The 17,697-nt window shown below is 41.9% G+C and overlaps 1 protein-coding gene across 1 annotated transcript; it reads left to right on the top strand.

Annotated features, from left to right (window-relative positions):
* The first annotated feature begins 1,375 nt into the window (after positions 1–1,375).
* Positions 1,376–16,126, top strand: arl10 (ADP-ribosylation factor-like 10). Its single transcript, XM_079566002.1, has 4 exons — positions 1,376–1,522; positions 9,242–9,443; positions 11,776–11,951; positions 15,907–16,126. Exons 1-4 carry the CDS (start codon positions 1,385–1,387, stop codon positions 16,078–16,080), a joined length of 690 nt encoding a protein of 229 aa, XP_079422128.1. The 5' UTR covers positions 1,376–1,384; the 3' UTR covers positions 16,081–16,126.
* The last annotated feature ends 1,571 nt before the right edge of the window (positions 16,127–17,697 follow it).

Here is a 17,697-nt window from a genome sequence, read left to right on the forward strand (position 1 = left end):
ACGTCCACCCTATGACGGACCCTTTAAGGTCTTGCAGCATGGGGATAAGAGCCTGGTCGTGGACATTGGTGGTAGGCCTGAGACTATCTCTATTGATAGGATTAAGCCTGCTCACGTGGACGTTTCCAGGCCATTGGAATTGGCCCAGGCCCCACGCCGCGGACGCCCCCCGGCGCCTCGTCCGGCAGCTCTGGCCGGGGCTCCTACTGCTCTGTCAACGCCATTACTGCCTAACTCTGCGCTTTGTCCGGATGCGCCGGCCACCCTTTCCCCCCCCTCGGCCCCTGCCACCTTTACCCGCCGTGGTCGGGCCATTATCCCTTTCCGACACGGGGACTTTGACTATGGGTGAATTCTGGGGGGGCTTGTGTAGTGGGTTTACATAATTCACACAGGGAACCCAAGTTCCGGAGTTCCGGGGGGGACAATATAGAGAGTGGGACATTTCCTGTTCACTCGTGTTGTGAGAGACTTAACATTGAGTTCTACCGTTGTAAAACGAAAGGCTTCATGTCATTAAAAGAAGCATCCTCTTTTGACACTCCGCCTCCGACTCCCGTCCTTGCACACTACAAGCATACATTTTGCTCAAAAGGAGTAGGCTGAAGCAAAAGCTTATGAGCGCCTGCCCCCAACTCAAAATGATGAACTTTTCATTTCTCATAGTATAATCAGTGTAAACAAAACAACAACAAGGAACAACAGAACTCGTTTCCTTTCAGAGCAGCTTTTTGACTCACAGCCACTGTTTGAACTATTCACATAATAACAGAACCAAACACTATTACACTATTACTATTTACTACATTACATTTATACATTTCCACGGGTGTAGGGCGGTAGATATTTAGCCTACTTAGATTCCTAAGGGGATTTATAATAATAACAAAATCAATCAAGTTGGGAAGAAAAATCTAATGTCACACAAATGATTCTGCTTGTGGACTAGTTTCTGTAAAATATGTTTTTATTTATTTAATTACGTTTGGTAAATGTCTTCACAAACACCAAGGCTGATCTTTCTCCCTCTTTATAGCCTATAGATCTGATCTAAAGTTAGGCTACGTGAAATGGGTAAGAGTCCCTGTCATTTTTATCAGCCCCAATCCTTTAATTCGCATTAAACCGGTACTGCCATTTGCCTGCCTTTATTACACTTTCATACACGCCTCTCATGCCCTGCACGTCACGCCCTCTTGGTGCCGATTGGCTTTCACCGAAACAAAAACAAGCGCCTCTCTCACTCTCACATGTAGTAGCGCGTTTCGTCCAAACACGACCTGGTCCTGGTCCGCTCCAAAAAAAAAAAACACCGGTCTAAACGTGCTCTCGCGGTCCTACCCCTTGGTCCGACTCAAACCCCAGTTGTGGTCTGAGCCCGAAGATGGTCCTGTTAAAACACGTGCACGTCGCTCTCTCTGCGGCGACGGCTGCGCTCGGATCAGCCTTGTTCATCGCCTTCACTTCTTTCTACCAGCGGCGAGTGTGGGCCCCCCAGCGGGACTACTGCACCATCAGCGAGGTGAGCGCCGTGGGGCCGGGGGGACTAGGACCCGGGGTAGGGTCGGGGGGGTGGGGTTATTACAGTGGACTTTCGTGCGTAAACCTGCGCGTTAGAGATGGGAAGCGTTGGAGGAATTTGGTGAAGTGAAACTTGAAAAGAAAACGTGACACAAACCTGACGCGTGTTTTTTTTATTATTATTATGGGGTGTAAATCAAGACTGAACTGACATGACTAAAGCAGAGCAAACCATGTCTATTCCAAGACTAAACCAGGACAAAACCTGGACTAATCTTAATCTCAACAACGAGGTTTAGACCAGGACTAACTAGTGGCGACAGTGGGGCAGATTGTAGAGCAGGTCGTCTCATGATCGGAAGGTCTAGGGGTTCGAATCCCACCTCTTGAAAGTGTACACTGTCGTTGTGTCCTTGGGCAAGACACTTCACCCACATTGCCCCCAGTGTCTGTGTACATTGGAGTATGAATGGGTGAGTGGATCCTTGCTGTAAAGTGCCTTGAGTGCCTAATGTAGGTGGAAAAGCGCTATATAAATTGCGCTATTTATATGGATTAAATCAGCGCTATATTAATTGATATAATCCAAGACTATCCAAGACAAAACCTGGATTAATCCAAACTAAACTACTAGGTCTATACCAGGACTGATTTAACCAGGGCAAAACAAGGACTAATCAAAAGCTAACTAGGACAAAACACGAATCTCGATCTCAAACAAAAGATTAACCTAAACAGCCTGTCCTAAACCAACACTAATCCAAGACTAAACCAGGACAAAACCTGGACTAATCTTAATCTCAACAACCCGGTTTATAACAGGACTAATCCAAGACTAAAGCAGAATAAAACTAGGAATAATCCGAGATTAAACCAGGGCAAAACAAGGACTAATCAGAAACTAACTAGGACAAAACACGAATCTCAATCCAAACAAAAGAATGACCTAAACAGCCTGTCCTAAACCAGGGCAAAACCAACACTAATCCAAGACTAAACCAGGACAAAACCAACACTAATCTTAATCTCAACAACCCGGTTTAAACCAGGACTAATCAGGGTAAAACCAGGACTAATCTCACAATAAACGAGGACAAAACCTGGATTAATGGAGAAGTAAACTACCCGGTCTATACCAGGACTAATCCAAGACTAAACCAGGACAAAACCTGGACTAATCTTAATCTCAACAACCCGGTTTAAACCAGGACTAATCAAAGACTAAACCAGGGTAAAACCAGGACTAATCTCACAATAAACGAGGACAAAACCTGTATTAATCGAGAACTAAACTACCCGGTCTATACCAGGACTAATCCAAGACTAAAGGAGGAGCAGGATAAAACTAGGACTAATCTGAGATTAAACCAGGGCAAAAACAGGACTAATCAGAAGATGAACTAGGACAAAACATGGACAAATCTCAATCCAAACAAAAGATTAATCTTAAACCAAACAGCCTGTCCTAAACCAGGACTACTTCAAGAAAACCAGGGTAAAACCAAGACTAGATCTAATCTAAACTAAAATGAAACAAAAAAAAACACAGTCTAAACCAGGACTACTTCAAAACTAACCTCAGATTAAACCCGTGCTAGTGCTAATCCGGGGGGAAAAAACGAGACTAAACCACAATATATACCGTATTTTCTGGACTATAAGTCGCTCTATTTCTCATAGTTTTGGCAGTTCCGGAAAAGCAGGACTGAAACCATTGTAAACCAGGATATATTCACATAAAACAAGGACTAAACCATGACTAATCTGACACTAAATCAGGATTACCGTAATAACCCTGGGCCAATGAACCAATTAGACCAAGTTCAATACTAAACCAGGACTAACCAAAGAGTAAATGAGACTAAACCTGGACCAAACCACGGCTGACCCAAGAATAAACCAGCAACAACGCAAGATTATTGGATTAATAGACTTGAATATCAACGCGATACAAAGGTCTTCCATCATCAATAGAAGATCTTGCAGAAAAATGACTGCGGCACTGGACGGGAAAATAAATCTTGTGACATCGCAGAGGCTTATCAAAACAGCAGTCCAAGAAAATATTACCAGTTATTACCAGTTGACCGGTGTTTATGTGCAGTTTTCTCTCCACAAGACGAGTGGAGCAGACGTGGGCCCGGTTGAAGGCTTTATCTCCTCTGGGATTGTGGACTGTCGGAGCGTTTCACATGTCTCACGCTTCAGTTGGGTTCAGGCTCTTGAGAGAAGAGCGAGAACTGGCAAAGCTTCTTTTTTTTTGTTCCTCCCCAGTTTTAAGCCAGATGTAACTGGAGAATAAAAGTTGTTTTCTTCAGTGACAGCTTCTAGTGGAGTAGAGATTAGTTAGTAGTATTTAGTGCCTTTTCTCATTCATTGTTGGGTACTGTACTGTAACTACATTTTCAAGACATCAGACAGTTTTGGGTTGTTGTTTTTTTCACCTTCTCATCTGTTGTCAGATAAGTAATTTCTTGATGTCAATTTTTTATGGCACATTCTTTGGATTTATCAGTGTTTGTGTGGCTGTAAAGTTGAGTTCTTGCTGTCACCGATTTGTGAATTCATCTTGTGCTGCTCCCACTGATGTGTTTGAATCCGAAACCAGAAGTGGTTTGGGCCAGTCTAGTGGTCAGTATGGTCTTTAATAAAACACTGAAACATAAATTAATGTGCAGCTCACAGGAAAAACACAGGAGAGGCATTTTTACAATTTAAATGTTCATATATAATTTTATTTTTGGGGTGAAATGTTACACAGTGTGGCTTTAATATTTCGATGACAGAAAAGGCTACTCCCTGCTACAGTTTCACAAACGCAAGACATTTTTTGTAATCTAACTAATCTAACTATTAACCTCTTAACACCCACCTTAACCAAGTGCATTTTCTCCAGTTCTACCTGAATCTAAAGCTTACAGCCTCTAAGCCAGTGTAGCGCCTCATTTGAAAGCTAAGACCGACAAAACTGATTGTAACTTTTTTGTCGGGTTTTCGCCGCTTTGTTGTCACATTTTTTAAGCGTTTTTGTCAGTTTTTTTATTCACATTTTTTGTTGCTTTTTTGTTGCTTTTTTTGTAGGTTATCTTTTTTTTTTTTGCATTTTCGTCACTTTTCTGTCACTTTCCACTGTTTTTCCATACTGAGATATGTTCTTACCTGAGCTTAGACGAGTTCATACGTACCTGTCTGGTCTTTATGCGTACGCTCAGTCACGCACAATGACCAAAGACGTTGTTAGCATTTGGCCTCTCCTAGCATATTCTGTAACTACACTTGGATCGTGTAACTTTTCCCGTAACCGTATTTAAATTTATTCTGCAAAATTGACTTTTTCAAGCTTTACATCATGTTATTATGTCATTCCCTCATTAAAAACATGCCTGAAGTGTTGCCTTGGCACATTCACATATTTTTGAGTAATCTGTAAAAACTCTGATGGCGGCCATTTTAGGGATAGGTTTGCCTGAGTCCTCCTAGGAACGCCCCCACCTCCTGGAGACGCCTCCGAGCTTTCGTCACCAGCCGAGTAACCAACCACTGCTCCTCAGCAGAACCCCCTCCCCACTGATGCCACAGACAGCGTGTGGAGGGGGCGTGTCTGAAAGGGTCAGAGGTTCTTAAAGAGACAGAGGCCTATTTCAAGACATTCACTACAGCCATTTTGAGAGAGACATTTTATACAAGGCAGTTATTCTAATTTACTGCATTTACAGACCAACAGAAGGTTTGGTCATCATTGTAGTGTGATATAGACTGGTGCTATGTGGCTGAAAAAAGCATAATACCCCCTCTATAAATAGGGAAAACGTGGAAGTGCGTGGTCGCTTCTAACTCCACCCCTGTTTGGAGCTATAGGAATATGCTGGGAGACGCTACATGCTAAAAACCTCTTTCGTTTATTTACGTGACTGTGGGCACGCACAAAGACCAGACAGGTACGCAGCAACTCGTCTAAGCTCAGGTAAGAACATATCTCAGTATGTAAACGGTGGCCTGGTCCTTTAAACAAGGTGCGCTTCATCCAATCAGCAGAAAATCCTGCGCCAAAAGTTCATCGATTTAAACTGGAGCAATCCCAGATTGATATCAGTGCTAATGTTATTGGCACAGTGATATCAATATGGCTCTTGCCAGGTTAATGTTCTGTGTCCTATTACAGCAACTCAAAAACATAATTCAGACTTTTATGCTCTAACAGTTCGCCAATCATTTAAGTAACGTGACTCTGACTTGAGTGAATATTTTGCTGCTCTGCTCACCTCTGTTTCTATCCTTCACAGCACTCACAACCGACCTCAACATCTTTGACCTTTTCACTTGAGCGTGTTCCAGTCAGAAAGTAAAATAACATACCTCTCATCTTTTCAAATGGAAAAAATATCTCGTGAACTAGAACAGGTACAGTACATCCAATCCCAGGCCAAGCGGTGACTCAGACCGAGACAAAACAACAACAACAACCCAATTGTAACCCAACAACACCAAACAGGACTAAACCCTGACTTTATTAACATTATTTACAAAAGGAGCCCTTCCTCCAACACAGTGCAACATATCCAGTGAGTGTTTGCCAGTAAATAACGGCCCTTTAATTAAAACTGGATGGAGATAGCAGAGGGACTCGTGTTTTTCTCTGAAGTGGGATTTGGATCTGGCCCAGAAACAGTTTGAGCAGCTGAATCTATGACTCAGCTCCTGCATTCATTATCAACATTCAACAAATCTGTATGAAATTTTACCATGAAGCAGCGCTTAAGAATACATACAGCAAGTGTTTCATATTGTGAATTTAGGAGGATCTAGATGGAGGACTGGTCGATACATGAGAAATGACAATAGGGAAACTATAGTAGTGCAATTTGGGTGCACTGTGCAAGCCAGACTAAACAGAATAATAAAGAAATAAATAAGGCTGGAGGAAATCCCATCTGAGGAGCCGTCTGCGCCGGGAGCAGCAGGCTCCCACAGGACAGCACCCACACAGCAACAGCCATCACCGCTTCAGAGGCAGAGGGCCCCTTCAGAGGAAACCCTGGGAGAGCCTAAAAATATAAGAAACCATCCAAAAACATTCATAAAAGTATAAAATCCGGAAGTAAAAACAATCAAGGAAGCTAGAAATAAATGTAAAAATATCAATGAATATCACAGATTATCAAGATGAACAAAGATATAAATAATTAGGACTAAATAAATAGATATCAGTGAAAAGCTAAGCTACAAAGGTGTGTCTTGAGCCTGCTCTTAAAAACCTGAATGTTCCCTGCGGCCCTGAGAGCTTCTTCAGGCCCTTCCAGAGGCGAGGGCCGTGATACTGGCCTCACCGTGAGTGTGTGTTCTGACTTGATGATAAGGAGACCTGTGCCGTAGGAGCGCACCAACCGCGAAGACAAAGTCTTTAAATTAAGACATTTAAAGACCATTAAAAGAACCTTAAAGGAACAGGCCACCGTTTTTCCATACTGAGATATGTTCTTACCTGAGCTTAGACGAGTTGATGGGTACCTGGCTGGTCTTGGTCGCTTCTAACTTCACCCCGTTTGGAGCTATAGGAATATACTGGGAGTGACTGAGCGCACGCATAAAGACCAGATAGGTACGCATCAACTCGTCTAAGCTCAGGTAAGAACTTATCTCGGTATGGAAAAACGGTGGCCTGTTCCTTTAAACTCGATCCTGAAACACACAGGGAGCCGGCCGGTGTAATGTAGTCCCACCTCCTGCTCTTCGTCATGGCACAAGCTGTTGAATTTTGTAAAATTTATAAACCTGAGATACTGTTATTGGAAAGACCAGAGAGCAGGGCATTTCAGTTGTTGATACGACTGGTGATAAAAGCATGCATATGCTGGCCCGAAAGATATCAATATCGTGCTCTCCTATTTTCTTGGGAAATGTCTTTCAATTTTTATATATGTAAAAATTACAAAGACACTACCGGAGTCTGTTATTGCTGGTGATCTCATCTTTATGGCTTTGTTTGTACAGTATTACAGTAAATCATTCCATCACTAGACTAAAGACTAAAATAAGTTTAACCAGAACAAAGATCTATCACACAAGACTCTGATTCTGGACTAAGCCAGGACTAAACTAGAAAAATCCGAGTCCAAACCAACTCCAAATCCTCCATAGACCCAGAGTCGAGGTATTAAGATGAGAGAAATGCTAATGTCCCGTACTCCGCCGCTTCATTACCGCACAGCGCTCTCAGCTGAGACACACATTCAAAACAACTTCAGCACCAAAAACAAAACAATCGAACGAGGGGAGAAAGCCGAGGAAGATTCCACTGGGATACTGTAGTTACTGTAGCCTCGCTTTCAGCCGGTCACACCCAAGTGTCAGCAAACTGCCACAGTAGCAAATAATTAGCCTAAACAAATATAAGTGTGCAGCTGCAGACCGATTTTCCTCTGTTTGTCCTCAGAGGTTGGAAATCGGAGCCGGGAAAGTCATGTTTTCAGAGTGACAGTGCTCCAGACCAGCTGTCAGGTTGGGAAATGTAATGACTCCAAATAATTTAAGCTACAAAGCAGGTAAAAAAAGACACAATATGGCCCGAATTGAGGAATTATGAAAACCCGAACAGTGTGATTATAGATTTGTAATCTACTAAATAATGTTGCAAATCTATTTGAGTCAACAACAGTGAGCGGGTAGTAGAATACAACTATAGGGTTAAGAACACAAAAAAGTTTTACTTTTATTGCAGTTTGGTGTTTTCATTTACTGCTATCACTGTGCGTCGCCCATGCTGTTCATCCTTGTGAGGATTGTCCGAGGACTTTCCTTGGACGACTGACTTTAGGGGCCATCCTGAAAACTTCCCACTCCAAAGTTTGAAATTCCCCCCTCCGAGTACTAATAGAATATACTGCCACGTGATTGGCTCGAACCGTTGGTGGTGCAGATTTAAAACAAATCACTACAAACTCGCAACTAGGGCTGGGTGCCATTAAAGGAGACCAGTTTGGTATCGAAAAAAAGGTTTAGGTACTGCTGGTATCGAAAAAATACAAATATCAAAAGCAGGGACCGAAAAGAAATATAAAAGCTTTATGTTCAAGTTCTGATGCAGTTGGTCATCAAAATGTAAAAGAAAAAGAAAAAAGTAAAAGACAAGTTGAATTTTATTTTTATTTTTTTATTTTTAAAGTGGAGGTGGGGGGAATTGTGGAAAAAAATTTACATTTTGGGAAAATTTTGGAAAAAAACTGTGAAAAAAGTTGAAAAATTGGGGGAAATTATAATTAAATAATTCTTAATTATTGGTTAAAAATGGGGGAAACAATAAGAAAAACTTGGAAAGTGTTTTTTGTACTCTTTTGTAGTTCAAGGAAGTTTCTTGCTTTCACCTCAAACAAAATATCCAAATGCAAAAGAAATGGTTTTATGGTTCTATGTGATGAATATTTTTGTATCGAAAAAGGTCGTTTAGGTATCGGTATCGAAAACGAAGAAACATTGAAGTATCAGTATCATTTTTTTTTTTTTTTCGGTACCCAGCCCTACTCAAAACTCTTGTGTTTTTGTGAGAACCTGCAAATACCTCAATAGTTCAGCGAGCAGGCAAGGTTACTAGTTATTCAATAAATGCACTATTGGAGGCTTTTTAATGCCCAATGTTGTTTTTACCAAGGTACAACGTTGTCCCCCCAATAAAAACATACTTGCATTTAATAAGTATGTGTATGAATATTCTTCATTTCCCTAGGAGGAGGAGGAAACTGTGAGGCGGCAGGTCCTGGTGCTTGGTTTGGATGGAGCCGGGAAGAGCAGTGTTCTCCAGGGTCTCTCCAGGTCCGGACCAAACACTGGGCCCAGGACTGAACAGAGATCCCAACCGACCAGACCCACCCGAGGGTTCAACTTCATCAGCCTGAGAGTGCCCCGCTGCCAGATAGACTTCCTGGAGAGTAAGGCACATTCATTCAGCTTCCACTTCAACAAGAGATGCCATTTAAAACTATAAAGATTACATTCATGTGGCATCATAATGTTCAAACAAGCCCATCTATAGAAGAAGAAATTAATGAGGAAAATCATTAAATACTCCTTGTAGTGAATGCACATGGGTTGTTTGGATCGATAAGGGGGCCGGGCCTTGCTGATCTTAGGAAACAGAAAAATAAGGTGTCAAGAGGATGTATTTTACTGAACTACACACATCTGTCCAGTAAACTTCGCTGTGCACCTAACACAAGCTGTGATTACTTTACTTTAGTTTATTCGAGGAGCAAAAACAACATTTTCACTTTACATAAGTTGTGTTGTTTACAGTAAACTCTTAATAGGCACGTCTAGTATCTATTGGTACTCGTTGATGATCGTACAAATGCAAAACATTTCTTATGTATTTTCTCGGTCCTTTGAGGTCCATTATATCACCTATTTTGTTGTTTATGAGTGTACAAATTATAAAAAAGGAAACAGGTTAAACAAACTAGACAGAGTAATATACTTTACGTTTGCCCCGTTTCAACTTCCTGATAACTTTTGGATGTTATGGCTTTGGAACAACGTATGGAGTACAGTCCAGCAGTTCATTGACCCATCAGGTTTGCTCATAATTCAAATAAATATACACATTGGACTTTAGGCTGGACTGTTGAATCACTGACTTGGGACTTACTTGAACTTACCTGTCTTTCAATCTTTAACTTGACTCAGGCCTGAGGTCAGTGACTTGTGACTTTCAAAACAAGAACATGTTCCTCTAGTCAGCAACCAAGCTAGAAGAGTAGCCTATTTAGCATGTTCTAGGAATTTAACCTGTGACCTTCCTGTTATGCAGTTTGTGGAGTACACAAGTTGGGAACATGGACCTAAATGTAAACATTAGCGTTAGTAGTGGATAGATTTATTGACAGCAGTTGAGTTAATGCTTACAGAAGTACAGAAAGTCAAGTCCAAACTCCAGCTAAAACAAAGTAAAGTAAAGGCCACGCTCACCATGCTCACCGTGGTGAGGGGATAATTTACTTCCTTGATTGTACTTGATGCTGATACCGGCACTCCCGGCTTCACACATTTCTTGGCTGATCACTTTCAGTCTCTCATTCACACAGCTGATTGGTTGATCGGTTCATATTATCAATATACAGGTAAAAATCTCTCATCCCCTGTACGTCAGATGGCGGGTGAAGTGTGTTGTATATGGACACTAGAGTATCCACTGGTCAGACTTTCTGGTAACAAGGCGACCCACTCAGCCACCTGAGCCACGCTTGTCTTCAAAATAATAGCTGAGGCAACACTCACCTTGACCAGGTCTGAACCATATTTGAACCAGATCTGACCCGTATTTAACCCTGGTTTGTGCTTCTCACAGTCAATAATAATCCAATACCTTAAAAGGAGGCACTTTGTTATAAACTAAAATTCCACTGTGGGTCTGATTTTTGACTCAAGGATAATGTGCTTGTGTTGTTTACCTTCAGCACATGGGCCCTGAATAATAAGAAGCTCTGGCCTTGAGTCACTTCTCCTGACTCAGTCTGTTATAACTGTTTTTCAGTACAGCAATACTCAAACAATATTATTCCTAGTAGTACTTTAAAAAATTGGGACAATCCTGAATTCCAGGCTTTTGTCAAATTAACATAAAATTGTCCCGAAAATGATACTAGCCCCAGATCACTGGTAGTTATTGCCTGATTTAGTCATTGCCTTTTATTTTAATCTAATCATGATTTTAATAAAGGTGGATCATGATAATGGCGTGGTGCGTTTTAATCGAGGAGAATAGGCCACTCCTCTCGCATTCTGGAAAAAAAAGCTGCAACGCCTGTCAGGTCAATCTCAGGGATACTTGGCCCACACAAACAGAAAGCACAGGATGGCACATGCGGCAGCCAGAGGAGAGGACCTGGTGATTTTACGTGTAAAATCAGCTACAAAGTTGCGCTAACTGGTCTGGGGCAAAACAGAAACACACGGGGAGCCTCAGAGGACCAGGACGCGCACAGGGATGAAGAGTTTAAACCTTCGAAGATGGAAAACTATCGCTATTTGAACCATGTGGATTTGTTTTGAGGCTACAGATTTCTAACAGCCTAAGTTTGATTGTGTTTTTTACTAATAAATACGCAGTTTACTCATTTCTTTATGTACACACTAAGTTGTTAGCGCTTCCCTCCGTGATGTCGTGGCCTTTTGAAGCCCTTCGTAATCTGGTGTTTCAACATCGGTCCTGTGAATCCACACGCCAAGCTACTATCCTGCTAAACCATGTCTTATCATTACCAGTTGGCGGCGGGGAGGACCTGCGTGGGTACTGGAGTGACTACCTCAGAAGAACCCATGTTCTGGTCTTCATCGTGGACTCGTCTGACTGGAGCAGACTTTCCGTGGCCAAGTCCGAGTTGCACCGGCTGCTCGGGGCAGAGCCGCAGCTGCCTGTCGTGGTACTCGCCAACAAACAGGTAAATCATGGTCCGGCTCAGCGATATGATTCAAAAACTAATCATACTTTTTAAAATTCATATTGATCTTTTTTTCTTCTAATTAAACAAACAACAATAAATAGGTGTTACTATTACAACACTGAAATATTCGGTGTCTGTTGGGGCACTGCTTTAAAGCAACACACAACTCACACACCCACATTCGCAGTCCAAAACGATCTGTCATGTGGGCAGCGCCCGGAGGAACGACGAGAGCGGGCGAGAGCAGGGAGGCGGTCTGTCTGTGTCACGACAAACAGCACCCACAGCGTAAGAGACAAACATAAGAACGTTTCAGGCCGGGGTAAGGGGGGGGTGCTGTCTTCTCTACGGAGCGGTGAGTGCTCCCACTTCCTACGCCTTCCCCTGCGCGGTCTGAGCGAGAGTATGAATGAGCAGCTCCTGAGATCGCCGTGGGGTCATGACATAGAAAAAAACTCCAAATTACAGTTCACCGTTTAACAGAGAACGGCGGATTTAGACGATTAGTTCCTCACTTTGCATTCTGGGAAAATGGGCTTGAATCCAAACTTAAATGGTGATTCGTTGCTATGCCCACCTCATTAAAGTGAAGCTTTATACAGTTAAGGGAAATCGAGACAGTGTTTTTCTGCACTGTCTCCCCTTAACTAAACCACCCTCTTTATGCTGGAGACAAGCCTGTTTCCCTCACGCTGTTCTCCGGAGATGATCTACGCTCCTTCACATTTTCAGTGGCGTCATCTTTCACAGGGACGGCTCAGGGCTGAATCCATCAAACCTGAGGAGGTCTCTATTTACACGCCTTAAAAAAAACCTCTGTGCACCCTCTGTCAGTTTGTTCTGGAGTCACGGCTGAACAACTATGACGAATGCCTCCGAGAGCGCGGTTAAGATCAACCGTGTGAGGCTGGAGAGACGATTCATTCACACTAAAACTCTACGATTAACACTCACTCACACATCTGACTCATTCTAATTATAAGGTCATGCTTCTAAGTTTAAAGCTTCAATGACACAAGTGACGGCAGTCTTTATTCCCACACAGTAGAGAATTCCTGAAGTGGGGTCTGCCTGGTGGGCTGCAATTTAACTTAAAACCTTGTGCTTTATGGGGATGGGATGTGTCGGCGCTATTGTAGCCACAGAGGGGGTAGACTGACGGAGATAAGGCTGCCAATCTGCGGCCCCGGCCTCTCCGAGCTCCACTCACACATTGATACAAGCAGTGCACCAGGCTGTCACGATAATAACTATATCGACTTAAAGGAATAGGCCACCGTTTTTATATACTGAGATATGCTCTTACCTCACTTTAGCCAAGTTAATATATCCCCGTCTGGTCTTTGTCCGTGCGCTCTGTCACGCAAACGGAGCACATACGCAGCCTCTCACACATGTCACATAGCTCCGAAAAAGCTCACGATAGAAGCTACCAAGCTCTTCCACGGGTTCCCTATTTAAATAAAGTTACGTGGAGTGTTTTCATGCGAAGTATATTTACACAGAAATGTAGCATGTCGATTTTATAAGCAGATAAAAAGGGGGACTATATTGTGAGGCGTAATGATACGAGGAGTAAAACGTCCGCGCAGTAACTCCTAAAGGTTATTGACGGAAGTGAGCGGGGGAAGTCTTTAGGAGTTACTGCGCGGACGTTTTGCTCCTCGTATCATTACGCCTCACAATATAGTCCCCCTTTTTATTTGCTTATAAAATCGACATGCTACATTTCTGTGTAAATATACTTCGCATGAAAACACTTCACGTAACTTTATTTAAATAGGGAACACGTGGAAGAGCTTGGTAGCTTCTATCGTGAGCTTTTTCGGAGCTATGTGACATGTGGGAGAGGCTGCGTATGTGCTCCGTTTGCCTGGCAGAGCGCACGGACAAAGACCAGACGGGGATATATTAACTCGGCTAAAGTGAGGTAAGAGCATATCTCAGTATGTAAAAACGGTGGCCTATTCCTTTAACATTCAATAAATAACAGATAAGCTATATATTTTTGGGCTCGATATTTATCTTCTGTACATTTATTAGCGTTACCCCCCTAGTTTATCTTTGTAAAACTTTGATTTCTAACTGAAGCAAATTGATTTACATTATATTTCAAGTTTATTACAGCTGTGTGGTATTTTAGGATATGATTATGCACTTTCACAAAGTTTGCTGTCATTTTTATGCCTGAGAGTTGACAGTATCTAGTATCGTTAGAGTCAATAATATCGTTTATCGCGATACTTCCCTGCCTCAATATATCGAACTTCAAATTTGTTATCGTGACAGGCCTAGCGTGAGCCGTGATTCAAACGGTCACCCTTCTAGTTCTAAGACGATTTGCGCTTGTATTGGAGCCACTGTCTTATGAATTTTCATTAATGCTTTTTTTTCTCTTTCTTTCCCCCAACTTAATAATGCACTTTAATCATTACCCCCATAATGTCAAGCACAATGGATGTCGATTGCACGTAGGGTTGGGCGATGTCCCCTTAATTGGCCGTTGACGATGTTTACAGAGAACCATCGTCTCTCATAACAAGCATTTTTAAATACATTTAAGATAAGATAAGATGATACTTTCTTGATCTCACAGATGGAGAAATTGCATTCGATTGCATTCCACAAATTTTGCAACAGAAATGTTTTAAAACTCGTGCGTAAAAGTCTGAGAGGAGAACGATTTTTTCAGGGCGTCAACTCCTCAATACCAAGGCTCTTCTCACACTAGTACAAATGTAAATCGGAGCTTATTATTTGCATTTGCTCAATTTTAACGTTTACGTCTACGTCTACGCCGCCCGGTCCGTGTGCTCGTAACCTCGTACCTCCTGCACCGCCTCTTTCTCCTCTCTCTTTCCTCTCTCGGGCCTTCATGAGAATTATCCAAACCCATGCGCGCTCAGCTAGCTCCAATGTGAGATTCATTGCCTTTAGTTTCCGTACGAAGCAAAGCAAAGCGAGACCACGCGGTGTCAAACTCTGAGCTGCAGAAAGAGAGCCCCGCGCGTCAGAAATAGAGCAGCTGCGTCTTTACTTAAATAATTACGGCTAACACATCATCGCTTTTGGCAGGCTACTGAAACTAGCGTGCATATTAGGTATATTCGTGATTGAATTTACAGTGCAATCCCTGCAAAGTTTGTAGGTTTGCAAGGCCTACAGAAGACCAGTGCCTGTTTCTGACAGAATATGGAATCTTGTACCTTTACATATTTTCAAAACCTTGCTCCAAAGAATATTATTGTTCCTAAAGGTAGAGTTCCCTCCTGTGACAACACTGAACGCATTTTGTTTAACCACACTGGTTTATGTTTTGTATTTTGTCAAACTTTGAGCTTTGGTCTTTTGATTGACAAATCTTGGAGAACAGTGGACGAAGAGTTTTTGGTCTGACAAGTGCTGTTGTAAAGTGCTCTAGACATAAACTTTGATTGATTGATTTTAGGAATATGCTCTGTAGCCTAATCTACCATCTCTCAACTTGTGGTTAATAATGTAAATGGGAAGGAGTGACAAATATCCGTCTTAATGTCTGTGTTCAAGATTCACCGCCTGACCACAAAAACTGTTCTGATCTAGGGTTGCTGCACTTGGTCAGGGCTTCAGCAACACTATGAGATTAGTGGATTTCTTCTTCCAAGATGACAATGCCAGGATTCATCGGGCTCACATTGTGAAAGAGTGGCTCAGGGACGATGAGATGGATTGTCCAGATCTTAACCCCTTTGAGAATCTTTGGGATGTGCTGGAGAAGGCTTTGCGCAGTGTTCACACTAGATCTTCTGACATTGCAGAAGCTTATTGAAACAATGACACGGTCCAACATTTAATATATATAACAAGGTTTTATTATTCAAACAAGGGGGCGTAATCTGCTCCAAAGAACTGCTAACTGAAATACAGTAACACATGAAATGCTTAATGAACCCCGTCCTTGTCTGTGCTTCAGGATAAGGCGGAAGCGGCCAGTATCTCCGAGCTCCACAAGGCCCTCTCTCTGGAATCCGTGTCCGAGGAACGGAAACTCTTCTTGCTAGCTGCTCAGCTGGACCCGGACGCAGCTCCTTATAACTCCACGACAGGACTACAGAGCTTCCAGGACCTGCTGCAGCAACTGGTCTGACACAGGTCCTGATTGACACGTAACTCAAAAAAACAAACAAAAAAACAAACAACAGCCATTTTAACACACTGGGGAAGCATTTCTAAACGTATTGAGCAGACACATATCGAAAATAATATGTGGTGGCCAAAAATAGTCAAATTTTCTACTACACCATAATCTAGAAATAAGATGCAGAATGAATTGGCTATACAATAGAGCTGAGGTGGGTGACCAGATGTCCCGCATTTTGATCTCAAGCATCATGCCAATTGGGGCTGAGTTCTGAATTTTAGTCTTCTGTTGAAACTTGATTTTAAATGTTTTGTGTCTGATTGGATTTTCTTTGGATTTTTTCCAGCCCTTTGAATGCAAGTTTTATTTTTTCATCCGAGTTAATTACACCTTCGATCTGGTCACCCTAAAGCGGGCTTGGGAAAACCTTTTCATCCAAGGGCCAAAGTGGGGTTTGGGGTTTGTCAAGGTTGCGGTTTTTCACCTTTCTTTTTTTTCTGTAGACAAAAAAGATATATAGTTGCAGTTTATCTTTATCTTTCTTAAAATCTGAGAGAAAGTTGGTGTTGTTTACCTTTTTATCCAATGGATCAAAGCCAGTGGTTGTCCTCAGAGCTGATCTCAGCTGTTGGTCAGGCTGGGGTTTTTGGATGGAAGGGCCACACTTTTCCAGAGTATCTCGTTCACAGTGAGGGAAAGGCGGCGATTGAAACACAGATGCATGGATATTGTAGCGCGATTCATAAATGTTTCTTTTTCAGATAGTAATTATGATATATTTTTTCAACCTTTCGAGTTTTTTTTTCCTTTTTTACTACATACGTGACTTTAAAAGACTGATTGTTTATTATTGAATGTAAAAACTCAGTGAGGGTCACAGGGTCAAAAGGGGCAGTTATATTTTAAATAGTAGTTTTATACCTTTTTACTGTCATTTCATGTCTTTGTGTATAAAATAACCTGTAACGTGTGTGCTGCATCATTGCTTTGTAAACGGACCGAGCTGTGAATGTTTTTAATGTCATTATTAGTGCATTTTTAACTCCCTTGCTCTGTTCCACGGTTTGTAATGCTATATTTATTTTACTTATTTTCCGAGACTTTGGAAAGACATTGATAAACGGATACATAATAATATCAACTGTAAAAAAATGTGCTGTGCTGGAATAGATGGATAAGCTTTATTACAGACTCATGTTCTGGACTAAAAGACAAACAGAATAAACACATAAATGTAACTGCCGTGTCTCGCCATAACATTGTACGCAGCATGTGTGATTGTACAATATATTTATTTTTCTGTGTCTTTATGAATAGCTCAAGCTGTGGAGAGAAAAAAATTAAAAGGATTCTTGTATACTATTTAGATTATTGTGTTTCATGCATTTCCATATCAACTCTATTAAAGGTGCATTATGAAACTTTTAATACGTTTGATACTCGTGCGTATTTGACCTATTAGTGACCCAGCGGCTAAATGGGTGGTTAGCATGTGGCGCCTTTACTTTCCATCTAGTGAAATCATACCTCACACCCTTAAATCATTTTGATTTTACCTTTATTTAACAAGGAAAGTTGTACGTATTTTTAGTGACAGGGGAAACTGAGGTGAGTTTAAGAGTT

Source organism: Gobius niger, assembly GCF_951799975.1.
Source record: "Gobius niger genome assembly, chromosome: 11".
Classification (NCBI taxonomy): domain Eukaryota; kingdom Metazoa; phylum Chordata; class Actinopteri; order Gobiiformes; family Gobiidae; genus Gobius; species Gobius niger.